This window comes from Equus przewalskii, chromosome 2 (assembly GCF_037783145.1).
Source record: "Equus przewalskii isolate Varuska chromosome 2, EquPr2, whole genome shotgun sequence".
Lineage (NCBI taxonomy): Eukaryota > Metazoa > Chordata > Mammalia > Perissodactyla > Equidae > Equus > Equus przewalskii.
Genome location: NC_091832.1, coordinates 16545930 through 16573319, shown reverse-complemented (window position 1 = coordinate 16573319; position 27390 = coordinate 16545930). Strand labels below are relative to the sequence as shown.

General features: G+C 53.7%; 1 protein-coding gene across 5 annotated transcripts in view; it reads right to left on the bottom strand.

Annotated features, from left to right (window-relative positions):
* The window catches only part of HIVEP3 (HIVEP zinc finger 3), a 482443-nt gene that overhangs the window by 22159 nt on the left and 432894 nt on the right, over positions 1 to 27390 (bottom strand). For all 5 annotated transcript variants that reach the window (XM_070610044.1, XM_070610048.1, XM_070610046.1 and 2 more), the window contains one exon: positions 24813 to 24958. In XM_070610044.1, the coding sequence (XP_070466145.1) occupies positions 24813 to 24958 (146 nt within the window). The remainder of the gene's footprint in view (positions 1 to 24812; positions 24959 to 27390) is intronic.

Here is a 27390-nt window from a genome sequence, read left to right as displayed (position 1 = left end):
CAGGGACGGGCCTGCTGTGCCAGGAATTCCATAGCACAAACGTAACCCAGACACAGCACAGAGCCCACCGTGGAGAGTCTCTTTTAAGCAGTATTCTGTACATTTACTCAACAATGCGTACTAAGGCCTGGTCTGAGCCCGGGGCTGGGCCAGAAACACAAAGTGAAATAAGACTATGACCTTGGTCTCAAGTGTATAAGAGGCACTTAAAAGATGGTAAAACAGAGACAGAAAAGGTACACAGACAATGTGCGAAGTGCCATGGATGATCAGAGGAGGACCAGCAGGGTGGGTCTTGAGCGGCTTTTGCAGAACAAATGCCTTTCATCTGGGTCTCTGTGGGTGAGTCGGGGCTGACCTGTGACACTGCTGTTTTGTGCGCCCCTGTCTGGTGCAGGTGGAGGATGGTGTGGGCCCGGAGGCCTGGCGGCCGGGAGAGGTGTTGTAACTATTTGGAGCCCTGGCCGGGGCAGAGGCGAGGGCAGGAGGAAAGAGGACACAGATTTGAGAGGTCGGGTGGCCCGACAGAGGCAGGAGGGGACAGCAGGTCAAGGAGCTTCCTTTGACACCTTCCAGAAGGACTCCCACCACCCAGGCAAGCTGGCGTCCATTTTGCAGGCTTGCATTTGTACCCTTTGGGCCACTTCCTTGGTTTTGCTGTTGTGATTTTTCATTCTAGGACAACATCAGCTAACAGCATCAGCTGCAGGAAGACAGCAGCGGCTCAGGGATCTGAGGCCCAGCACAGCTCTAAGAATAGCAGGTGCCTTTTATTCTAAAGAAACTGGTACCCTACGCGGAGATGCTGTAGAGTGAACGATCAAGTGCAGATGCCTAAGAACCACCGAGCAGGCACCACGCCTCGGGTGAAGCCAGCTCGGGCCCGAAGAATGCAGCCAAGGCCCTGTTTCCGACCAGCTGGCGAGATGAGCGAGGGAAGCAGGAAGCCAGAAGCCGGGCCTCTCGGGCCCAAAGAAGTGAAACTGCCCAGGAGGAGTGGACTCCTGAAATGTGCACATTGTTTGGAGCTGCTGTAGCCGTCAGCAGGCCCTGGCCCGCAGGGTTCTAGAACAATGACTTTCAAACTGTGCCCAGGATTCATGGAGGGGGCAGGCTGAGCATCGGAGTTTGGGCCCCCTCCTCTCCCACCACATCAAGCTGTTTTTCAGAGTAGGCATCTATGTAAACCAAACTTTGTAAAAAGAGTTCTGTGACCTTAAAAATTATTTGAAAATTACTGTTAAAGAACATCCATGCTTAGAAGGAGCTTAAAACCTCCAACTTCCGGGGTGGGAGGGATCTCGTGTGCATCCTCTGATGTGGTCATTTTCAGGCGGGTCCCATCCACACCCTCCCACAGGTGCAAACACCTCTGGCACCTGGGGTCTCACGGTTTCCCAGGCAGTGCCTCCCACCTTTGGCAGCTCTCCCCTTCTTAAGCTAAGTTGTCAACCTGTGCTCCCCCAATCGTCTGACCTCTGGCTAGTGTAACTGCTCTTTCACAGGACAGTCTCCAAAGTTGCCAGTCTACTCAAGAATCTTTTCCTCCAGGCCTACCACTTCCATATCCTCGAACAATTCCACTCAGGATGGATTCCAGATTCTCCCCCAGACTCTTCCAGACCCCTCCAGGTTGTCCTTTTGAAGATGGAATGGCCCATAGCACCCAGACACCCTTAGGTGGGGCTGGATCCAGCCCAGCCCGAAGCAGGACTATCATCTCTTAGTTCTTCTAGCTTCACTTCCTTATTCCCCAGGTAGGAAACAGGCTCAGAATGGGGCAGTGACCAGATCCTGGAGATTGAATACATATCTTATTCTTTACTAAAAAGCACTCAAAAATAGTCAGCCAGAGTTGTAATCTTATCAATGGAAAAAGAAACAGCCATCATTTGTTGAGCACTCACTCTGTGGTCTACGTTTTTTACAGGAATTCTATTGTGGGAGCCTTGGCACAATTCGATATGATGAGCAGCAGGAATTGAGGCTGGTGGGTCATGTTGAGACTGGCTTAGGAAAGCCTCAGATGGCCTGTGTCTCGCAGGCAGTGGGGGATGGGGAAGGTGTTCAGTAAGAGCTGTGTTCTGGAAGCACCCGCTCTGGGGCTGCGAGAGGGGACAGTGACTAACCTGTCTCTAGCAGCAGCTGACGAATACGTGTATACACTAGGGGCCTGATCAGTGCCTGCCTTGGCCTGTGAAACCTCAGTGTTTCCTGCAGCACGGAGATACATGCGCGCTGAGATGCAAATGCGACGAGAAGAGGCTGTGAACCGTATCAAGATCCAGCAACAAAAGCCACGAGTCAAGGCTGTGCCGGGAAACGGCTGCGATTTAGGGACTGTCAAAGCTTTCCCGAACATCTGAAGGCTCTGGGGTGACCACGGCGGGCAGATCAGACCCTTTCTCACGACAGGGCTGGCGCAATCCCCTGCCACTGAAACCTAAAGAGCACATGGCGGGGCTGGGTGTCCAGGTCCCAGACCTGCAGACTCACATCTTAAAGGGAGAAGGACAGAGAGGCCCTTCCAACCATCACACGAACGCAGACACCTTCTTGGCCTCTGCCCTGAGCAGATCTGCTCCCCACCATCTGGGAGCAGAGGAGAAACCCGGTTTGTGGAAGACCTCATGGATACCTCAAGCCACAGATGCCACCACTGTCAGCCTCCTGGGAGGTAGCTCAGGCCACAGGCAGAACCAGGACAGGGAGGAAGATCTGGGCTCATTTAAAAGGAGAATTTTCCAATCCTAGAGCTACAAACTTGGAGAAAAGCAAGCTTGAGTGGTAGTGAGCTCCCCACCAGGGGCAGTGTTCAAGCACAGGCTAAATGACCTCTCAGGTTTGGGGCAAAACAGATTCCTATGCTAGGAGGGGAGCTGGAGTCAAGGTCTGGTGGGTCTAGTTGGCATCTAAATGGACATAGCACCTGCCCTGGTGCTCCGGCCACAGACAGCCTGGAGGTGATAGGGTGAGAAAACAGGGAGGAAGGAAGGGTGTGGTCATTGCTCAGAGAGGGAGAGGACCTGTCTGAGGTCACACAGCACCATGTGGTGAAGTTAGAACCCACTGGTCTGATGGGCATGCTGCAGAGTACAGGGACTAGGCACGGGGGTGGGGGTGATGGGGTCAGAATACCCGGGTTCAAATCCTGCCTCATTCCTACAGCTGGGTGACCCTGGGCACGCACCTGCCCCATGGTGGGGCTGCAGCTGACGACCCAGAGCAGCTCGCTGGGCTGTGGCTGGGCTGCGGTTTCTTGATGACACGTCCCAGCTATTACTCCAAGACTGAGCCACTCCTTCCACAAAAGCCCCATTTCTCTAAGCCTTTTGAGGGCAGTGTGATCTTCCCACCGCAGAGCAGGCTTTCAGTGTGACAGGCCAGTTAGGGGTGGCTGCTGTGAGCCCTTCTGTGGAGGAAGAGTCCTTTCGAGAGCCTGATGGGCTTAGGAGCTGGAATTCCCAAGGCTGAAACCAGGTTCTGCCCCTTATTAGCTTTGCGATGTTGGGCAGGTTACTTAACCTCTCTGCGCCTCAGTTTCTTCGTCTGTAAAATGGTCATAATGTCCTATTTCTTGACTTGTGGATAACTGAGCATCTTTACAGGGGTGTATTCATTTTGTAACAGCTCATGGACTGTATACTTATGACTTGGATTGTTTTTTGTATGTATGGGACGTTTCAATTTAAAAATTACTAGAAAATAATTATATATACTCACAGGGTTGTGAGGTTGTGAGGATAATTTCGTTAATACGGGTGATGTGCTTGGAACAGAGCCTCGCTGTAGCAGGGGCTCAATGAAGGTTTGCTCTCTCCAAACTTGGCCTTGAAAGCCCCCGTTGACTTGGAGCTATTCTTCACCAATGTAAGGAAAACCAAGCGCCCCAGTTTGGGATAGATTGAGAAGCCTGGGGATGTGCCCCTTGCCCAACTCAAAAGTGAAGCCAATGGTTTGGTGCTAAATTGCTGGTAGAATGGTTCATCCCCGGCCTGGATGGACCGGCTGACAGAGTAAGGAGTCGTGACGGTGGTGCGCCATCTCCCTTTCCTCCGCAGCCATGGCCAGGTTTGTAAAGGAATCCACTACACGCTGGTGGGGATGCTGATGCCCTCATAAGCCCTCCAAGACCCCAGCAAGGGGACAGTAGAGAGGAACCAATCCCAGGATGAAGATGGAAGTGCTGACTCGGAATGTGAAGCCTTCCAGCTTCCAAAGTGGTGCTGACTACGCGGCTGAGGGCAGCTTCAGTTCCTCCGAGCACACACGCCAAACTGTTAGATTTCTATCAGGATGGTAGAGGGGTGGGTAAGGGCTTGCGAAGAAATTCCAAGTTGGAGAATAAAAGGATTGGGTTATTTGCATTTGCAAAACACAAGACAGGACTCCCCTGCCGGGCTGGTGGCCTGGACCACACAAGCCGTAAATTTACACGTAGCCTTTCACCTTTCACTAACCCATCACCTTAAATGTCTGACCACTCAAAGCTGCGGCCCAATGAGCGTCCGCACTAGCGGAGCGTGGGGTGGAGCGGTCAGGGCGCAGCCACCAGCAGGTGTGGTCACAGATGGTTTGAGGCCCTGTGTGCTGGTCATTCTCATCCTCCCTTCAGTTAAAAGCTCTGAATGCTCTGGACAGTTCTTAGCACGACAGAAGGAAGGGACCCGTGGCTCAGAGGGAGGCAGGATGAGAAACGTGGCTATTGAAAGCTTCCAGAACTCATACCACCGCTGGCTCGGCTATCCTTCAGAAATGCCATTTCTAGGAAATCTTGTCAGAGACTAAAAGGTGCACTGACTGGGGAGCAGAGAACACTTTGTCTGTTCCCAGCACTGGAAGCTGACCAGGAGCTTCCAGTGAGAACCAAGCCCAGAGCACGAAACAAGGCGGAGGCTGCTGTGGACATGGTCTCCTTTTCTTTCTTTTTCTTTTTTTGTGAGGAAGATTAGCCCTGAGCTAACATCCACTGCCAATTCTCCTCTTTTTGCTGAGGAAGACTGGCCCTGAGCTAACATCTATGCTTTCCTCTGCTTTATATGTGGGACGCCTACCACAGCATGGCTTGACAAGCAGTGCCATGTCTGCACCCAGGATCCGGACTGGTGAATCCCGGGCCGCCGAAGCGGAACGTGCGAACTTAACCACTGCGCCACCAGGCTGGCCCCCGGACACGGCCCTTTTGGACTCCTCAAATGTAAGTGAAGGGGAAATGGAAGCTTCTTAAGCTCCCTGAAGAAGCATCTCATTGATTGGAAACTGGGCGTCACGCAGTCGTCCCTCTCCTGCCCGGCCTCCTCTGCTCCCTTCTCCTCGGGCACCCCACAGTGGTCATCTCTGGGAGCCGGTTACTTTGCTTCTGTTAATTCCGGGGCTCACCCTGGGGCTGCACACCTCAAAGGATGACGGCTGCTGACCCAGCCTCCAAGGATTGTCTTCATTTTCTGCTGGGGAATGAAGCAACGCCTTCGCTGAACACAGCCCCCTGCCACCTTTATGGTCAAGATGAAGAGGAAGGTCTCCATTCTGACGGGAGTGCCCATGATGCCTCTGCCTGTGGCTACTGAACTCAACTGTTCAGCCATTTTCTACACTGGACAGACAACAGCAGTAATAACAATCAAACCAAACATCTGCAATCCTTTAGCACTTACAAGACATCTTCCTTATTACAGGAGCTCATTTATCCCTTACTAGAGATGAGTAAGGTGGGGAATGCCATTCCCCTTTTTCAGGTGATGAAATGGAGGTTCAGAGAGGTAAGGTAACTTGCCCAAGGTCACACAGCCAGTGAGCAGCAGAGGAAGGGCACCAATTCCCCAGCGCTCCTCTCTAGATTACATATCCCTCTCGCTCTCAAGGCTGGAGAAGATGCTGCTGATGAGAGGAATGTTCTCCAGAGCATGGAAAGATAGCAGGAAAGGGGAGGGGATGCCTCCCCACTGCAAACTCCATCCCTTGTGACAGGCCCTAGAGAAATGCCATCATCATCTCTCAACCACAGGCATTCAGTGGGGTCTACTCGGGGCCGGGCCCTGGGCACATGGAGGGCAGGAACTGGGTCTCACCAGGGGCTTGCCCTGCAGGAGGCTAAGAGTCAGAGGATGCAGCAAATAGGGTGCCCCAGTTAGCAGAAGTGGGCTGTGAAGGAAAGAACACATGATTTGGAGCCAAATAGTGCTGGGTTTCAATCCCAGTTCTGCTCCTCTCTGACCACGGACAAGTCCCTTCGCCTCTCTGAGCCTCAACCCGCTCGTCTGTAGGTGGTTCTGTGTGTGTGTATAGACATAGACACGTGTGCGTGTACTAGCAGGTGGGGAGGAGGACCAGAAACTCTATCTGAGAAGTGCTTCCTGCTTAGTTCTGCACCTGGGACACAGCGTGCCCCCCCATGCATGACGGTGCTGTCACTACAGAGGGAGGTGGACGGGGGGCAGCAGGGCAAGTTGACGGCCGGAAGGAAGAGGGCTCAGTCCAGGGGCCCTGCACTGCACCTCAGTCAGCGTCACCAGAGGTTAAGGTGCCTGGGGTCCCTCCTGGGTGAGCAGAGCGGGGGCTGCTGGGGAGAAGGCACATGGGGGGAAGCACCTCGGGTGAGCGGGGAGCTGCCGCCCTCCACTCTCTGGGTCAGAACCAGGCTACCTCCAGGTCTGAAAACAGCAATCAGGGCCAAGAAAAGCAAGCAAGCAGGGAGCCGAGGGAGAGGCATTCCAGAGACAGAACTGGTCTGGCTACCTTCTCAGCAGAGCACCCAGAAAGGCTGGAAGTAAGGAGAGCCCAGGCTTTGGAAGGCCTGCACTCACCCTCCGAAGCCTCGAGGCCTTGCAGGGTCAACAAGGTGGCTGAAGCCCAGAGAGGGCGAGGGCCTTGCCCAAGGTCACACAGACACTGACAGCAGAGCCAGGACTACGACCCAAGCCTCCTGCCTCCCAACGTGGGGATGACATGACTGGCTGTGACCTCGTAACAGACGACCACTCGCTCCCCACGTGCTTCCCTGAACCAGGCCCGCGCCCAGTAGAGAACTGAGTCAACACACAGCACCTCCGGAAAGCCCGCGGCCACTGTCCAGGAGCACCAGCCCCGCTTGGACAAAGCGTCGCTTATGGCTGTTGCTGACAGCGTGTGCAGGGCTTTTCAGAGCCGCCGTCAGCAAGCAGGCAGCCCTGCGGCTGGAAGGACGTCCAGACGAGACGCAGAGTCAGCCTAAATGGCTAAAAGGGAACAGAGCCCACGGACGTTTCTGGCAGATCTGCACGGGGGTTTGCTGAGAGTGGGGCGGACGCCACGGTGTCCTCCAGCCTCCTGACTCCACAACAGCCTGTGAGGAGAGACTGGCATGTCTGTTCCGGAGATGGAGACACTGAGCTCAGAGAGGCACAGTGAACTTGCCCTCAGCCACACAGCTAGTAAGTGGCACCGTATCATGCCAAAGATCATTCGGATGGGGCCCAATGTCTACATCTTTTAACTTACATGTTTTAAACTATACATGGGTTTTATCAAATGGCTTTCGCCTGCCTGTGGGCTCTAAGGTGGGCCATCAGGGGAAGCATCCATTTGTCTGAACCAAAGAAAAAATAATAAATATCAAGATAAGGTAAGATAGGTCCTGGGGGTTCGGAGGGAGAGAGGAGGTCCAGCAGGCAGCATCGGGGTGGGGAAGTCAGGGGGCCCGGGGGCCGTTTGACCCTGGCTCTGAAGGACAGGTTGACTGTGGGATTTGGAGAGGAAGAGGAGCCGAGGGCCCTCCTGGTGAGGGAACAGCACGGGCAAAGGCACCGAGGCAGAGAAGCATGGGACGGACAGAGGGGACAGTTCCGACGGGGCACAGACAGGAGCTTGAGGAGGTGGTCTGGGCCTGATACAGGCTGGGGTGTGCTGGAGGGAACCGGGGGTCCGGCAAAGGCTCCTTCTGAGCCAGGCCCTAGGCCATCTGCGTGGTGGAGTTAGAAGAACCCTAGGCTTTCAGGATTTAAAAACAGCCCCAAATGCACGGAGATTTACAATTTACAGTAATTTTCATTCGTTCATTCCCACTCTCCCCTCACAGAAATGAGATAATGCTACGGCCACTGCCATTTGGTAGAAAAGGGACAGGTCCTTCCCCATCCACCACTGACACCTGTGACACGGTCACAGCCCCTCCCCGGCCTACCCACCTCTCCCCATCCTCTCGGGCACCCCCCACTCACTGCCACTTGCTTCCCCACTCCAGCCTCACCAGCATCCTCGTCCTCCAGCCTCAGGCCTTGCATTTGCCAGTTGGTCTATCCAACTGGAACAATCTGCCCCCCCTCCCCTCCCCATGCCTTTGTTAACTGTGCCTCATCCTCAGACTCAGCTCGATTGCTGCATCCTCAGAGGTGCTTCCTGAGCCTTGCCCAGAGTCCTGTTCAATCGCCACATTGCAAAGCCATTCAGGAGGTGCCAGAAGTGGAGCTGTAGGGTGTGCACGAGCCGACGTTTATGGTGCATCGCAGGTACCAGGTGCATGCCGAGCGAGCACCTGCAGCAGCTTGTTCATCCTCAGGACAGCCCTGCCCCCGGTCACCAGTACTCTCCCCACTTTGCAGAAGAGAAAGGGAGGCACAGAGGGGCTAAGGAAACCGCCCAAGGTCACACAGCCAGCAGGTGATGGAGCAAGGACTCAAACCCAGATGGGCCGGCTCCAGAGGCCACACGGCTGGCCCCACCCCTTCCTGCCTTGATCCTGCCTGCTTCCTCCCAGGGGCTCTACTACTCCGTCTCCAGAGAGATGCTGGTTCCACGCTGCTGGGACTGCACCTTCAAGGCTGTCTTATTTTAGCCTCCCCTCACCCTTGGGAGGCAGCACTGTTGTGTCACCCTCCAGGTGAGAAGCGACTTGCACAGATGGGCTAAGAGCTTGCCCCAAGTCACACAGCCCATCAGGGCAGAGCCAAGGCCACTTCCAGGTCTCCAGTACTGCAGACACAGTAAACTTCCCCGGACCAGGGTACTAATCCCCATCGCTGGCGGCCCCTCCCATTGTTGCCACGCCCTGCCTGACTCCCTGGAAGTGGCTTTCCCACGAATGGCTTAACGGCCCTCAGTGACGCTCGTGCGGTTCCCCCACCGCAGCTGCACCCCAGTACTCACACGCGAATTCGCAGGTTTCACGTGTTGGTTACAGTTTTCCAACATGCATGAAAATAAAATGTGACAAATGAAATAAAGAGCATTTGTCCAGATGCCACCTAGAATCACCGGCACGGTTTGCATCTCAGCCTGGGGGGCTCTCACTCACACAGCAGCAGACATGAGATCCCGCTGCGAAGTGGGCCGAGGCGGGCAGGAGCCCAGTGCCCAGGAGGCCAGGGAGGGAAAGAGACACAGGAGGAGCTCCTGGAAGAACGAAGCAATGTTCCAAGCATGGGATGTGCTCATGCACTGTCATCCCACAAGAGGAGAGGGACCGTGTCCCCAGGACAGCCAGCAGGTGGGGTTTGGAGAGTGTGGACAGCCGGGCCGGTCTACAGAGCCTGCTGGAACCCCAACTGCCTCCTCGCTCCTTCCCGCGGAGACCGAGCACTTGACCCTGTCCAGATGTCTCCTTGTTCTAGAGAGAAGAGTGAGTAGCCTGGGCTCATCCTGCCAGTGCTCACCTGATGCCGGGGAACCTGGGGAGCCTAGCCTGCTGCCTCCAGTGTGTTGTCTCCAGCAGGAAGGCCCTCCCTGAATGCTGGGCAGAAGAGGCCCAGGGGAGAGAGGGGACGGGCACCCCTCTCTGGGGAGGCCTTGAGCCCACCCTGTCCTTGCTGGAGCCCCACTGTGTCCACAGCAGCCTCTCCCCCACCTCAGGTGAGGGCCGACATTCAGGGGTCCATCAGGACGTGGGGCAGACTAAAGGCATACTGGCCTCTGGGAGGGGAAGGAAGAGAGCCTGGACCAGCGTCGGGGCATCTGTGGGTCACTACTCTGATTTTTCCTGTAGCCACCAGACCCTACAGATACCCTGCTGGAGTCTGGGTGGGCAGTGGGGGCCCTGCCCCGTGGGGGCCGCAGCTGGCTCATGTCCATGCTACTGCTGCCAGCTTCCAGCCCCAGTGAGAGCGTCTGGGTTGCTGCTCAGCCTGTGGCTGGCTCCCCAGGGGGAACTGCGTTTCCCTGGTCCAGACCCATTCAAGCCACCACCTCCTGCTCTGCTCCCTGGGGCTCATTCCTCCCCACTGTCGACCGCAGAGGAGGATGCAAGTCCCCAGCTGCCCTGGTCACTGGCAGAGTCTGACCGCTCAGCACGATGGCAAAAGACCAGAGGTACCAGAATACCTCCACCGGAGGTCACCAACCTCAGGAAAATCACAGTTCTGAGTCAGGTCCTGAGCTTGCAAGCTGAGAGTCCCAGAAACTTCTGAGAGATGCATTTGAGGCAGCCCAGCTGCTAGATCTGCTGACGTTTTGACAGTCTGCGGGACCTGGCCTCCTCCTCCTTGCTAGGGAATGGCTCCCCTTCCTTCTGAATCAGCCTGTGCCCCACCTGGCTCCCCGGGCGAACACACTTTCCTCCCTGGCCTCTGAGGGCCCGGCCGCGGGCTGACCAGCACAGCCTGTGGACAAGCCTCCTCTGCCCTCCAGGCCCTGCCGGCCGCCTCCACTCCTCTCTGCCTTCCCTGGGGAGGTGCCCTGCCTGCTCCTGGCTCCAGGCCCTGGAAGCCCTGACCAGCCCCTGGCTGGCCGCCGCCTTCTGGCCCCAGTCTGCCGGCCACACTCGCCAGCATGTCATAAGGCCTCGCTCACAGCCTGGCTTCTCCCTGGCTGCCTTGGGCTCATTTTGGCTCTTGTGTCTGTCCCTGTCTGCTGCCACTGTGTTCCTGGGAGCCTGCCTGCCCAGCACGCCCGGCCCCTGCTGCCCTGCTCCCAGCCCAATCTGTCTTCTGCTGGCTGCTATGGCCCAGGACACCCCTCCCTCAGGCCTCCCGCCAGCTGGGCCCATCCTTCCTCGGTTTGCAAGCCACTCATGGTGACAGATGACACCCGTCCACATCACAGATCCAAAATCCTGCTTGGAGTTCAGGCCCTGCTTCTCCGTTGGTCTGATGTCTTCAGCTCCCTCTCTTGGCCTCGGCTGACTCCACTTGTGCAGAAGCCTGCCCAGTGGCCCAGGACGGCCTCTGTCCCTTTTAAACTCTTTCCTTGATTCCTGGCTTCCTTGGTCTCCTTTCTTCTGAGCCAAACTGGTTCTCTCTCTTTTTTAAGTATTTTTTTTTTTGAAGCAATCACAAACATACAGAAAAGTTGAAAGGGTAGTGAAAAAAATTTCTTTTTTCCGGAAACCGTTTAAGAGCAAGTCGCGAAGCCTATGTCCCATCACCCCTGAATCCCTCAGCGTGTGCTCTTCCATCCAAGGCCACGCCAGGCCTCTGCCGGGACAGGCTCTGACTCCCCATGCACGGTCCACCCCCTGGGGGTGCCCTCCTCAGCCTGCTTGGGTGGTGGCCCCCCAACCAGGCCACCCTACGTTATCTGTTGAACCAAAGGAATCCTCTGGATTGAACATCTCTCTTCCCGGGAGCTGAAGGCACTTTAGGTTTCCAACCTGTTCTCACCACCATGTCATCTCCCTGCCATCAACGCAGCCACAGCAAAGTGGCGCGTGTCCTCATGCACTCAAACACAGCCTACCGCATCGTCCTTCCTCTCATCCTGTTGGCATGTTTTGAATGGGGGCCAAGAGGCTGGCTTCTGTCATTAACATGCTGTGTGAATGCCTCTCTGGGCCACAGTTTCCTCCTGGGTGAAGCGAGGAATTTGGATGAAATGATTTCCAGGGACCTTTTCATGATCATAATCACTGGGGACTTTGATCGAACACTTACTATTAAGTACCGTAAGCTCTTTAGATGTAGTGTCTTACTTAATCCTCATTCAGACCCTTCGAGATGGAATCACTGTTGTCATCTCCGTCTCACAGATGAGGAAACTGAGGCACTGAGCAGTTACATAACTTACTTAAGAGCAGATGGTCACTCTGATGGATCCAGGATCCAGAGCTGACACTCTACCACGAAGTGCTGGTAGAAATGGGAGACACACCAGGGATTTACCCTTTTCTTGGCGACACAATCATATTAGTAAATATTGATAATTCCTGGCCGAATAAGAGGTCACCTTACCACGTGCCAGGAACTGTGCCAGGTACATTACATCACACACCATTTCCTTTGATTCTCAACAACTTGGATGAATAGGTACTATTATTCTTCTCATTTTCCAGGTGAGAAGACTGAGCCATAGGAGGGGTGAGTGACTTTCTAATCAGTGGCAGAGCCAGGATTCAAACCCAGTCTGGCTGATGCCAAAGCCATGCTCTCGTCACCACGCTCTACTACTAAACTGAGCTAAGGACTCCACTCAGAGGGCAGGGAGCGAAGGATGCCACTCATTCTCTCTGATTGGCAACGGGGTGGGATGGAGGGTGTGGGCTCCGGGCGAGTGTTTCATGTGTCTGATTCTATGTAACATTCACAACAGCCCAGGGTGGCACCTCTATCTCCAGGGTGGAGAGAGGCACCCAGAGAGCGTGACTGAGGGCACCGAGGTGGGCAAGCGCAGGGCTCAGGAGACGGCTGGCTTAGGATGTCAGGGTCTCCTGGGGCCAGGCCTCTGCCCTGTGGCCAGCAAGGAGCTCCGATACTTGGGGGGAACAGACCACAGTCGGGACCCTTCCTCGAAGAGATTCCAGACCATGGCAGGTAGAGCAACTTTCTTTCCACTTTTCTAAGCTGTGGGGCCAGAAGACCCTCTAGAGACTCAGCATCTCCTCTGCCCTCCTCGTCCCCTCCCCTGGGTGTGTTCAGGCAAGGCAATACTCAAGACCCAGCTCTGGCTCGGAAAGGAAGTTCTTTCCAAAAGATGGCTCATCTTAGGCTGGGGCACGCTGCCAAAGGCTCCTGCCAGAGAAGGATGAGATTCTCTGACCTTCAGAGAAGGCCAGCTTCTCCCTGGGGAGAGACAAGGGCTTGCAATAGCATGCACAGACCCCTTGTTCAGGCCTTTCCCTGCAGACTCTCTGAGCAACATCCTCTCCCAGTAGGGAGTGCAGAGCTGACACAACTCATGGGCCGACAAGAGTTGGAAAGATCCTCCACGCCACATCATGATAGCCAGAGATGGTTCACTCAAACCACATGGGACCATTCGTTCTTCCGATGAGAAAGAGCGAAGGCACTGCCCAAGAGCTCAGCGATAACAACGGCAGAGTGAGGACTCCGACCCCAGCCCTGGACCCCAAGACCCACACCCCTTCCCACAGCCTCCAGTTACAAACGAGGAAACCGAGCTCCAGAGAGGAAACTTGCCCAAGTCTCCAGCTCCAGGGCTCACACCACATTACCTCCCTCCCTCCTGGCCTGTTTCAAACAATGCCCAAAGACGGAAACGGTGAAAGCTTCCGGCACTTTGCAGTTGTTAGAGTTCAAGTGGACCCACACTCAAGCCCATTGTCAGACACTCCACCTGCTCAACAACCCAGGTGCCGTCAAAGTCACAGCCTGGCTTACCGCCTTCAGCAGCTCTCTCCTGCTTGGGCAGAAGACCAGAATCATGCTGGTGGAGGAAGGTGGGAGGGAAGAAAGGAAGATGGAAGGAAGCGAGGAACAATGAAGGAGGCAGGAAGCAAGGAAGGAAGCAGCATCTTTGTTGAGTGCTTCCTGTATGCCAGGTCTGTAATATACAATAATAATAAGCAGCCTGTATTATCTCACTACTCAGCACTCACAAGGAGCCTGGAAAGTAGATACCATCGTCCCTATTCTTAAGGACTGGCCAGTAATTGCTGGAGGCAGGGCTAGAATCTGACTCTGTCTCAGTCCAAAACCCAAAGACTTTGTAGACTTTCTGGAACACTGACATCTTCCCCTGTGCTCCTCTGAGTCCAAGAAGTTCAGGGAGGCGCCACAGGGGCCCTTGGGGCCTACGGGGGAGGCTGAGAGCTTGATCTCCTGGAAGAGTTCTTTGGAAGAATGAGTTCCATGGATAAAACATATTTAAAAACCACCCTACTATTAGTCTGTTATTAAAGATGGTGGGGCGCCAGCCTCGCAGCATAGTGGTTAAGTTGTCGTGCTCCCCTTCAGCGGCCCAGGCTTTGTGGGTTTGAATCCTGAGTGTGAACCTACACACCTGTTCAGCAAGCCATGCTGTGGCAGCGCCCCATGTTCAAAACAGAGGAGATCCCATAGAGGAGGCAGGAGAATCTGCAGGGTCGGGGGGCAGGGAGACCCTGGGCTGGTGGCTGTGCACCAGGCAGCCTGGAGCCAGCTGGATGACTCAGGGAGGGGCCTGAGTCAGCAAGACGGAATTGACAGCGTCCCCTGAGGCCTCTGAATGGCTTGAGGGGACATTTGATGAGGTGAGAATTCGGGGGTTGAATTAGTAATAAATATATAGAAAACTAAGTGAAGTTAAAACACACACACACACACATGCTTTTTATCCACAGAGAAAACAGAAAAGTTGTATAGGAGAGAAAAAGTAACCCCAGTTCATGATATGACTTAGCTGTGAACTACATATCGTACACCTCTGATGAAAGGATGGGGGATGGGGGACGTATGTGGAGAGTGGAAAGGCTCTTGGGACACTAGTTATAATGCCTAACGCTGAAAAGTCCAATAGTAGCAAGCCAGGCCCGTTATTTAGAGAGATGGAGGTAAACCAAGATAATCAGCTAAAAGAGATGAAAGTTAGTGCTTCTGAGGGGGTGTGTGTTGCTGAGAAAGGGTATTGCTGCTTTCCATAATGAAATGTATGGAACTGTTTGGCTCTTTAAACTCTGTGCATGTGTAACTTTGATAAAAATAAAAACTGAAAGAAAGAGAGAGAGAACAAGCACACACGTCCCACCATTCCCAAAGGGGCTGCTCCTCCCACAGCAGAGACAGGGAGGAGCCAGCTTCCTCCTGGGCACCGGCCTGATGCCCCAGGACAGGACGGAGGCCAGGACTCAGGCAGATGCCATCCAGGCTCAGAGGATGCTGGGTCCTGGCTGCACCTGCAGCCCCCAGAGCCATCACGTGCTGGGGTGAAGACTCCAGCCTCACCCCCTCCCCCTCAGGCTGAGCCCCTGCTGCCTTAGCCCCATACTGGACCAGGCTTGAGAAATGGATTCTGTTTTAAATTTTAATAGGATACATTTAGGTCTTCCCTGACAGTCCTCAGGGCCCCGGGGACTCTGGCCTAGCACACTCAGACGCTCAGTCTGCCCCACAATCAATATGTCTTTTTTCTTTTCCATTTTGCTTTGCACATTGTCTTCTTTTACTGCCCGTGACATGGGTTTAGTAGTGACATAATGAGTTTTCTCTGATGCCTGGAGGGAGTGTTCCCTGGGAAGTCCTTTGAGTACTCAGGAGAAAGACGCCAGGCCGGGACAGACAGTAGACCCAGACTATTTAACAGCTGATATTTTCATTCGGGGGATAATCTTCACAAAGGAATAACTTTCTCAAGAATCTAAGTGGCTTCTTGGGAACAGAAATTTCCTGCTCCTGTTTTCAAAATAGCTATTTCACAAATCTATTGTTGGTGAAGATCTCGAGCCCATAGGTGGCCTGGAACTGTGAAAAGAGGCCCGGATTGGGGCTCAAAGACCCCTCCCCACTACCTACCCCCAAACCATCAACTCTGCTTGCATGGCAACCAGCATCTTTCTCTCCTCCTGTTACTACAGGACAGGACAAGCGCCCCCTTCTCATCGCAGCTCCGGCCCCGCCCCCTCGCACCTTCGCTAGGCCCCTGCCTTGCACTCGGCCCCCCTTCTCTCCTGGCCTCATCATCTGCCCCTGGCTGTCAATCATTCCTAGGAGCATGTGCACACGCACGAGGATCTCTCAGTTGAAACGCCCACCTGCTCGACCTCATGCTCCCTCCAGGTCCTACCCCTCACTCCCCATCTTATCTGCTTCCCTCCATAGCCAGCCTCTCAGGACACAGGTTGACACGCACCACCTCCACGTCTCACTTCACGCCATCAGAGTCCATCTCCACCCAAACAGCTCCCATCAAGGGGACCAGTGACTCCCTGTGGCCACATCCCATGGACACAGGCCTGTCCTCACCTTCCTGGGCCTCTGAGCAGCACTCAGCACAGCTGACCACTCCCTCCTTCTAGAACACCCTCTGCTCTTGGCTTTGAGGACTTGCTGCTCTGCTGGGTCCCTCCTATTCCTCAGGCTTTTCCTGCTCAACTCTTTTGCAGCCCCGTCTCTACCTGCCCTCTAACTGCTGGGGTATCCGGGCTCAGTCCTGGATGCCCTTTTCTTTTCTCTCTTCCCCATCTCCCCAGGTGACCCCATCCAGTCCTATCCCCCTAAATAGCATCTCTGCATCGACAAATGCACATTCCAAAACGTGTATTTCCAGCCCAGGTCTGGCCTTTGAATGCCAGGCTCATACACCCAGTTCCCAAACGCTGCCCTGAGCACCCGGATGTAGGAATGGCATCTCAAAATTAACATGTCCACCAAGTTTTGATCCCCACTTCCTCAAACTTCTTTCTTACTCTCCTCTCTCACCCCCGTCCGTCTCAGTAAAGGGCACCACCATCCACCCAGCTGTGACTTGAGCCAGAAACGTGGTAGTCATCTCGATCCCAGCTTCTCTTTCTCACCCTCCATATTCAATCCATCACAGTCCTATAGAGCCATTCCCCACCTTCACTGCCCTCTCCCTGCTCTAAGCCACCAGACGACTCGCCTGGACTCCGTAACATCCTGCGCTCCCTGCTGCGCCCACAGCCACTACCCCTTCCCCAAGTCCAGGTCATACTCCCCAGGAGAGATGGGGCAACAGGATTTGGGGGATAAAGAAAGAGAACAAAACCCAGCGTCGGCACATGTGATGAGGGTTGGACAATTCACTCCCCAGCCACTGGGGCCACACTCAGAGCTTCGCGTCTATACTTCCAGGGAGAAGTCTGAGGGGCAGAGAGAGAGATCAAGCCGTTGGGTCTTTCTCAGGAAGAAGACAGGGCTCTGGCAGCCTGGACTCACCCAGGAAGAAGAGCAGCTCCCCGTCCAGCGCTGGGCACCCAGCACCCTTCCTCTCCAGCCCTAGAACAAGGGCCCTGCCCAGAGCAGGCACTGGCTGGGAGCAGGCAGTCCATGCGCCAGCCTTTTTTGGCATCCCATGTTTCATTTTTACCTTTAACCCTTGCAGGGCAGGTCAGCAAGCTAACGACCTTGGCTCCAACCCCAGGCACGTGCCCCCTAACTGAGGCGGCCTGACATCATCTTCCCAGACTAAGCCTGACTCTGGTTGGTGGGTTGGTCCTGTCCAGCCACTTCAGCCCTGACTTTGTCCCTGCTCCTTCCTGAGACCCAGGGCTTCCGTCCTGCTCACATTCCAAGAGCTGCTGAGTCCAGGGACCTGCCCCCTCACCTGAGGTCTCAGCTAATCCTGACCATTTGGAGGGAGTTCTTTCAGTTAAGAAACATTCTCCAGCAGGGCCCAGGTGCCAGGCGCTATTCTCAGCAGTGGGGATGCAGCAGTGAACAAGACACAATTCCTGCCCTCTCACAATATTTATGTTCTGGTGGAGGGAATAGAAACAAACTAGTAAACATATGGAGAAAAATAAAGCAGGGAAGGGAAAGGCAGATCAGAAATGCCAGAGGAGGGGAGAGTGGGTGGGTGGTCTGGAAAGGCTTCACTGAAGGAAGTGAGGGAGCCATGGCCCTCTCTGGAAGAAGTGTTCCAGGCAGAGAGCACAGCAAGTGCAAAGGCCCTGAGGCAGAAGCATGTCTGACAAAGAGCAAGGAGACCACTGGATGGAGGGCAGGGAGTGAGGAGTAGAATGGCAGGCGGAGGTCAGGGAGGAGCGGGGGCCAGCACTCGAGGGCTTTGGAGGGTGTAGAGCAGGAGTGACAGGGTCTGCTGACGTTTAACAGGATCACTCTGGTTGTGGGGTTGAGAATACACTGTACTGGGAAAGGCCAGAAGCCAGAGATTATAGGAGAAGGCTGTGATAATCCAGATGAGAGATGGCAGGGGCTTGACCCAGGAGGTGGGAAAAAAGGGGCAGATTCTGGATATGGGTTCAAAGGTTGAGATGACAGGATTTGCTAATGGAAGCGAGGTAGAGCAGTTTTGGGCCTGAACGTCCGGAGAAAGGAAGCTGCCGGTGCAGAATTTGAACAAGTGATTTGCTTCTCTCTCTCAAAAGACGCTCTTTCTTTTCTTTCTTTCTTTTTTTTTTTTTGGTGAGGAAGATTGGCCCTGAGCTAACATCTGTTGCCAATCCTCCTCTTTTTGCTTGAGGAAGATTGTTGCTGACCTAACATCTGTGCCAGTCTTCCTCTATTTTATGTGGGATGCCGCCACAGCGTGGCTTGCCAAGCGCTGCTAGGTCTGTGCACGGGATCCGAACCTGCAAACCCCAGGCCGCTGAAGCGGAATGTGTGAACTTAACCACTGCACCACCAGGCCGGCCCCCAAACACACCCTTTCTTCCTTTGGCCACTTAAAAGACTTTCAAAGAGACGTTTAACAAGTGTGTGGAGACGGGCACAGTTTCTCTGCCTCTCTCATAACCTTTCCACGACCAACCTTTAGACACATGCATTTTCTCTTCCAGTTTGAATTTTTAGAGTGGTTTATCTGAGGAGTTTATTTTTTACACCTACCCCAAAAGCTCCAACTAATCACTATTTATTTAATTCATAATTTAGTCAATTTGTTCCCCAATAAATATACAGAGGTAGCAGATACCATTAGAGACATTATTCAACATCATCCTTAATCAGGAGTTCACAGTAAGATGGGGCTTGACAGAGTAGAAATTTAGAAATTTAGCATGAAAAATATGCTACACGTCTAGGTTTTAAAGTGCAAGAAGAAATGGGTTTGTGAAAAATTATTAGAAAAGAAAATAACCTTTAAATTGAACAAATTTAAAACTATTCTCTCCAAGCTACTATTTCAGGAATACACACATGCGCACATAGACACACACACACACATACACACAGGCTTTTAAAATACAGGTACACCATAAACAACACGTGTTGGATATACTGCATAAACTCTGAGATCTGAATAAAAATAAGTCCAGCTATTAGAAATAAAAGTACATGAGAGAGAAAAGCACATCTGTTAAAGATGTAACTCCATCAAGTGGGACAATACTGAATTAGGTAAACTTTTAAAATAACTTCTTTAACAAATGTACCAGGAGCCCTGGGAGTCACTGTGGTTCTTCACCGCCTGTTGTTCCGGGTTCTAGGGGTGAGTTCACTGGACGCCCAGGTGGACCGTCACACACATGGCTGGAGACCTGGCACGGAGCTCTGGGGACAAGTCCACCTGGAGATACGAGTCCAGGGTCATCAGCCTATAGTTGGTATACAGAGTCACCTTGGGAGTGAGTTTAACAGAGAAAAGGGGAAGCCCAGGGACTGAGCCCTGGGGGCCCTAATGTTTAGCGACCAGGAGATGATGGGAAATCACAAAAGACAACAAGAAAGTGCCACTGGCAAAGGAAGAGGGCGATCAAGAAAGATGGCGCCCTGGAAACCAAGTGGACCATGTGTTTCAAGGAGGCTGGAGGGATCAACTCTGTCAAATGCTGCCGATGGATCAGGAAAGGTTAGAAGTGAGAAGGGACCCTGGAATTCTGCGGGGTGGAGGTCACTGTTGGCCTTGAGAAGAGCAGCTTCTGAGGTGTGATGAGCCCAAAGGCCCACCTGGAACGGGTGTGAGAGAGGAAGGGAGGGAAGACACGGAGGTGGGCAAGTATAGTCAAAGCTTTCTCGAGTTTTTCTTTAAAGGGAAGCAGAAAAATCTGGTAGTATAAGCCCTCCAGTCAAAGGAGAGTTTTTAAGGTGGGAACCTTGAAGTCTGGATATGCTGAATTGAACGGGCCAGGAGTGAGGCAACGGCTGGAGTGATGTATTGGGGTGTTTGGGGGTAGGTGGGAAGAGGGGGGATCCAATGCCCTCAGACAGAGCACAGATGGTCTTCCCTCAGATCAGCAGCTAAGTCCTCCAGTTGGCAGGGTCTGGCATGGACTCCTTCTGCTCAAGGCCTGACAGGCTACGGGCCAGCCCCGTGCAACCCCATGCCCATGAGTCCACCGACCCCACCCTCACCAGCCCAGTACGCAGCTGGGCTTCTGCTCCCCTGCCCTGTATCCCAGAGACAAGTCGAGGTTGGGCTGCCCCCTAAATTCAACCCACCCCTTGCCCTGTGCCCATGGCCACCTTTCTGAGAACCCCCAGCCAGCTGGGCCTGGCCTCCCTGGGTGGCACCATCTGAGCTCATCACCCCCTTCGGACCCAAGCAGTGACACCCCTCCTTCCCAGCTGGGTGTGGAGGGCCACTTTCAGGATCCGAGTAGTTCCTATCAATTCCAGTCTCTCCCTTTTCCACATCAGCCCTTTGGGCTGAGCTCCCGGCTCTCCTTGTAACAAGTGAACTAGCATTAGGACAATATAGGCATCACCCTCAGTGAACAACAGAACCTTGTAGTTGTGAAAGCAACGTTCTTGAACAAAAGAGCGCTTCTAAAACAACCACGGCAAATGCACAGGTGCTGGGTGAGAGAGCCAACGCATTACTGACGGGCACTCCCGGAGGCCGCAGGGAAAACGCAGGCTCTGTTCAGGATGGAGGTGATGGGGACGTCAGGGAGGGGGCTGCGTGCCAGGAGATCAGTGCCACACACAGGAATCGATGCATCGCGTGTGCAAAGCCTGGCCCTAGGACCCAAGTCAGGAGCGGACGTGGTGGGAAACAGGAATGGATTTCAACACCAGCGTTATTCCAGAAGCAACACGCAGAATGAGGGCGTCTGGAGGGATCCGAGGGGTTGCTTAGAGGAGAGGGTTGCGCACTGCCCTTTGAAGGCTGGCTGGACTTGGCCATGGGAAGAGCCCAGTAGGCACAGAAGGTGAAGTGCAGCAGGGGCAGGTCAGGCCGCGGGGCTGGGAAGATCCAGAATTTTAACAGGATCCCATGGGTAAGGCAGCCACAGAAGGCTCTGGAACAGAGGCGCGACACAGGCAGAACCACAATCAAGGACACTCAATGGCACCAACATGGGGGCCCGGAGAGAGGGAGACCAGAGCTGTGGCAACGTGGGTGAACTGAGGCCACATCTCAGTCACAGACCACTCTGTGTGGACACCACAATTTGGGGACCAATTGGAAGGGGGAGTATCAGGGGAGAAGAAGGCATCCAAGACGACACTCAGGTTTTGAGGGTGATGGGCTAGGGGCATCATCTGAGACCTGGATGTGGAAGGAGATGCTGTTGGTGGCAACTGGAGGGATTGGTTGGCACATGCTGAGTTTGAGGTGCCCAGGGTCTCCCAGGTTAAGGTGCCCAGGAGGCATCAGACACAAGGGTCCATATCTCAGGAGCGAGGTCCCAGCTGGAGACCCAGATTTAGTGTCATGGGCACAGAGACGAGGTTTGAAGCCAAGGAGATGGACAACGTCGACAAGGGAGAACATTCGAGGCCAGAAGAAATCAGTCCGACTGACCTGGTACATGAGTCGCCATAACACCCTGACTGCTGACCAACCTACCTTTCCTCTCTGCCTGTCCCAGTTTCACTCACGCTTCCAGGCCTAGCCTCACCTCCTCCAGGAAGCCCTTCTGGTTACTCCAGCCCCAGGGGTCCCTGCCTGCTGTGAGCACGTCCACACTGGCAGTCCACACCTCAGCCCCGGGCCTTGTGCTGGCAGCTGAACTAGTCCCCCAGCCCCTGAGGGCAGGACCAGGGTTTACCCCGCAGCTTATGGTATCTTCTAGTACAGAGCACCCATAAGGCACTGACAACATAGCTCCTCCTTGATGGATCGATTAATTGATCGACTGCTGGGCTGGAGGTCAAGAAGAAGAGTAGGACACGGGGAGAGCAGCTTGACTAGTGATGAAAAGACGCATGAGGGTTGGACTCAGACAGCATCCACTCTCTGTCTCGCTCACTGACTCATCGCTATGAATTAGATCTACACGGATCAACATCGACACAACGCAAAAACATTGCTGAGTGAAAAATAACAAGTGGCAGGTGCATGTTAGACCCACTGGAGTAGTCGGTGCTGTCCGCCAAACATCGCTGGTTCTCCCAAGCACATAGTAGGGCTGCACTACCCCACTATCATGAAGGCAGGTGAGGCCACACAGCTTGCTCTGGCTAATAACATGGAAGCAGAAGCTTTAAGATCCAGAGCACAATTCACCATTTTCCCTTATTTCTCTCTTGGCCTCCGTCGGCCTCGATCTCTCAGGGTCTCCTAGGAACAGAACCCTATTGCAGACGCTCATCAAACACGTACTGGAGTGAATATAAATGCTTGCTGTGTTAAAAAAAAAAGAACAAAACGAAGAAATGAGTCTCAAGCAAAGCCTTGGTGACCTCAGGTGGGTACCTGAAGGATATATTCAGTGTTTCTGGTGGGGGGCACCATTGGCTTTTTTGGGTGGGATTCATGGTTCTGTGGTCATATGGATGGTCACATCCTTGGCCCCATCCATGAAACGCCAGAGGTGTCCTCAATTATGTGACAACCAAAACACTCTCAGCCCCACATTTCCAAACACTCCAGGGGTGACACCAGCCCCAAGAGAACCATGACGTAGAGGGGTCCCCAGAAGTGGGGGCGGGAGGCATAGCAGATGCCCTGATGGGACAGCTGGGCTGCGGGAGAAGAGGATCTAACTAGCAACACTACACGACCCCCCGGAGTGTTCCAATTGGATGTGACAAGTTGAGAGAGTGAGGATAGTATTTTTCACAGCCAACAGAACAGAGTGAGGTTATCCTGGGGCGAGAGAAAAGAGATGGAGACAGTAGTGATAAAATGCTCCGATGCCCACGGGTCAGCACCAGGAACTTTGACCTTTACAAACAGGGTCACGCAGGATCCTCCGACAATCCACAAACTATGCCACCGTCCCCTTTTACAGATGAGGAAGCAGGGCTGGAGCAGGGAGGGGACTGTCTGAGTGGATCAGAGGCAAGTGGGAGAGCTACTCTGGGGCAGGGGGGCGGACCTTGAAGGAGAGGGAGCTCAGGTAGGACTAAGTGACAGTCTGGATGGGACGGGGCGAGGGGAGGGTGGAGTGGGGCAGGAGTGGGCACTGATGTCTAAGCTGCAGGAAGACGAGAAGGGCACTCAGGGGTAACCTTTCCCTTCCAGCTAGGGCAGACCACGTGGCAGGGACTCCAGCAGGCAGCTGGAGCCGTGAACTGACCGGGATGGGGACGGGCTCCTGTCAGCTGCCCTTCCGGAGCTCAGGCTCCCCAGGGGAATGGGGGCAGTGGGGAGCCCCCTCAGGGAACCGGAACTCCAGTCTGGAGGCGATGCCTCCGGGGCATCCGAAGCAAACCTCTTCATGCCCCAGCTGACACTCAGCAGCTCCCCGGGGGGCCCCAGAGACAGTCCTTGAAGCAAGAGGGAAGAAGGCACGTCGCTGTGAACAGATGCACCATCCTTGGAGGAAGTCTTATGTGGCCTTGAAAGGACCCAATGATAGGAGAACAGAGACACAAGAGGGCGCTCTAACCAAATAGCAGGAGAAGAAAGCGGTCCACCCTCTAAAAGCAAAGAGGGTCAGGTTTTTGAAAACCTTTGGCATGTGTTTCTCAGTGGAGCCACTACTGGAACTCTGGGCAGAATGCTTCTCCCCTAGGGAAAGGTGTCCCCACCACTGCAGGATGTTTACCATCCCTGTCCCTCCCTGTCACTGTGACAACCCAAGTCCCCATGTTTTGTTTCCAGATACCCCCTCTCCTGAGAGCCCCTGCTGGTCAGTGCCACCCACTAGCGGCCTTCGGGAGCTTGGTAGTCTCTGCTCTTCCCAGCTTTACAGAGGAACCCAGCACCTCCCACTTTGACCCTGGCAGTGGTGCACCTGCAGGTGCTGGAGAATCGCGGGCCCCCGTGACATCCCGTGTTGGCAGGTGCTCAAGGGGATTGTCCTCTTTGGGAGGTAGGTTTTCCTCCGTGCTGTCATCCCTCAGGACAGGGTAGGACAAGGGCTGCATGGATCAAACTGGGGACACAGACACAGGACCCTGAGACAGACACCAAGCGACCTGCTTACAGACATCACAGCCCAGGGAGCAAACACGTGGTCACATAGAACACAGCTTGCACGAAACTTCCACAGAGCAAGTCTGAAACAAGGGCCCTTCTGGAGCCCAGGGCCCCGCAGTTGTGAGTTCCGAGACGCTTAGATCCTTAGGTTTCCAAAGACAAGCACCAAAGGTGAAACACCAGGGGTGATGCTCTAAATATTTACCAACCAATGAGTCCTGGACCCCGGCTAGTCAGCATGGAGACCAGTGTAAACAGCTGGTCTGTGCAGTGTGCCATCAGCCCTGCTAACAGCCTAGTCGGCAGAGCCCGGGTCCCCCGTAGGACACCAGGCATGCCAAGGTGGCTGCTTAGGCAGGACACAGGTGACTTTTCGGGAACATACACCAAGGTAAGTGGCAGGCCAGAAAAGACCTGGGAGACTTACTGTCAACCCAATGCAAGGAGTAGAAACCTGGCCAGCATCTGAGGAAAGATGGGCCAGACAAAGACCTAGATGGCTCCAGTCCTCAGAATACACCCAGCATCCCCCGTCCACCATCAAGGAGCCCAGCATTCTTAGAGGTGGCCTGCGAGTCACACAAAGGTGGCGTCTGCTGGAAGGCACGGCTGGAACCCCAGGGCGCCTGTGAACACAGCCCTGCCGGCTGAGACGCTCAGGGCCTCTGAACACAGCCGGCAGCATCCCCAGCCCACCGGCGGGGCGCGAGAGGCAGACACTGCCAACCAAACGTGATTCTTACCCTCCTTCGAAGATTTTGATCCTTGCCGGCTCCCCTCGCTTCGAGGCAGGAGCGTCCTCCTCCGGCTTCCCTCGCTTCTCCTCTTCCTTCTCCACTCTAGCTATATCTTTCTGGGCTTCCGAGGAAACCAGCGAAGGGAGGTGAACCTGGCCCGCCGCAGGAACGACAAAATCATGGCTGGTTAAGTAGAAATAATGGAACGACGCCTTCGACGGCACTGCACACTTAGACTTAATTGTGGCTCACTTAATCTCCACTGTACCCCGTGAAGAGGTGCTATGAGCCCCACTTTACAGAAAGAAGGAAACTCATCCCCAGACAGGTGAAGTCTCTTATTCAAGGCCACGAGGTCAGTTGGTGTCAACATGGGACTCTGACCAGCTCTTTCTCACGGGAAGACCAGGCCGTCCCGCGAGAGCTGTGTTGCTCCTTCTTTTACACTAGTCTAGGAGCTTCTGGGGACAGGTCCGCATCTTGGTCTCCTCGGGCATGCCAGCACCCAAAACAGGGCCTGTGCACATCCTGGAGCAGGGAGCAGGGATGCTGGGCTGGGGGCTGGGGCCAGCAGTACTGGGAGGGAGATTCTCCTCCCACTTTGTGCCAGTGTCACTAAGGTCATGAGAAACTGTACTGTTTACAGCCAGGGGGAGAAGCGACCATATCTCCTGGTGCTGGGACAATCTGAGAACCGCAGTCCCCTGTGCCGGCCACCACACCTGCCCGCTACAAGGACAGGTGGGGGCTGAGCAGAAAGGTACCCAGTTGGGAATGAGGGAAACTGAGTTCTAGCAACATGTAGGCCACTGTGTGCTGAGCCACCCTTGGGTGGATTACTTCACCTCTCTGGGCCTCAGAGTCTGAGGGGATTTAGACCATCTTGAAGACTCCTTCCAGGGCCAACTTCTATGACTCAGTGACCCCCCCAAAGGGATCTCTTCAGAATTGGAGACAGGGAGTGAAAACCAAGTGAGGGTATGGACCGCTGCTTTGCAACGGTCCACAGAAGCAGCTGATGTTGTGCAATACCCGTGGATTTCCAGAGCATGCTGTTTTCACTACCATCTCGGCCTGCCTTCTGGGCCATCCATGGAGTGCCTAAGGGGCCTCCCTCAGGCTGATGCATGACTTCTCTCTCACAACCAGCTGTGATGTCTGGGCCAAGCTGGAGGAAGGTGATTTTGGTGGCAATGAGCCACTCTACCAGGAAACACTGTTGGAACTGAGCAGGAGGACCAGGGATCCACTTTGGCTTTTTGTTTTTTGGTGAGGAAGATTGGCCCTGAGCTAATGTCTGTGCTAATCTTCCTCTATTTTGTATGTGGGATGCTGTCACAGAATGGCTTGATAAGCAGTGTGTAGGTCCATGCCTGGGATCCAAACCAGCGAACCCTGGGCCACTGAAGTGGAGCATGGGAACTTAATCACTACACCACCAGGACAGCCCCCACTTTGGCTTTTAATGATAATAAAATGAATAACAATAGGTGAAAACAATTATTGAGTGCCAATGTGACAAGCACTGTTCTAAACACACTTTGATATTTTAACTCTTTTAATCATCTCCACAGTCCTATGAGCTAAGTGTTAATATTATTTCTATTTTACAAATGAGGAAACAAAAGCACAGGAGGTTAAGTAACTGGCCCAAGGTCACACAGCTAGTAAGTGAGGTATTGGGATTCAAATCTGGACCACCTGGCACTGGAATCCTTGTTCTTAATCTCTTTGCAATTGTGCAGGTGGTTGTCAAAATGATCCCCCAGGAGGAAAAAAGGAAGGAGAAACCTGGGGAACAGAACGTGGCTGCAAAGTGAATTCTTGTATAAAGTTGGGTTTCCTCAGGGCTCATGCATGGAAAAAAATCTGTGACCAAACTGAAACCTGATAGGTTGGCCTAGACTTGCAGGAAGATGGTTAGGAAGAGCTTTAAAGAGAATGGAAGCTACGGGATGACAAAAGTCAGCTCAGCATAATAAACAACTTTCTAAAAGCACTGTCCAAACATGGGTTGGGTTGTACCAAGAGGTGGTGAGCTCCCCATCACTGGAGATAAGCAAACAGAGCCCAGAGAGAGGCGTAACTATAGAAAGGCATCAAGCACTGGACCATGCAGTTACGTTAATGCACCAGATTGGTGCACTTGGTAGAAAACATGCCAGCGAAACCAATGGAACATTCCAAGAAAAAGTTTGCAGGTCTCAGCTCTTTTTAGGAAAGCAGCATTTTACACAAAGAATTGCCAAACCAGTTAAGCCAAATTAACTCTTCCTTTTTCTTAAACGACCTTTTAGTGTCCAGTTGTTAAAAGAGGGAGGCAGTCCAGATCATCTGAACTGGCTCTGAGTGACAGCTAGTTTTAAATCCAGGCTCTGCCATTTACCGTGCGGCCTTGTGCAAGTTACCTAACTTCTTTGTGCTCTGGTGTCCTCATCCATAAAATGGTGACATAGTGCCCTAACTCTCAAAGTGGTTGTGAGGATAAAAGTAAAGCTTAGCATAGTACCTGGCACATAGTAGGTGCACAAGGAGTTATAAGTATGAATGTAATGACAACAGTATCGTGGGAGTAGCTGTGGCC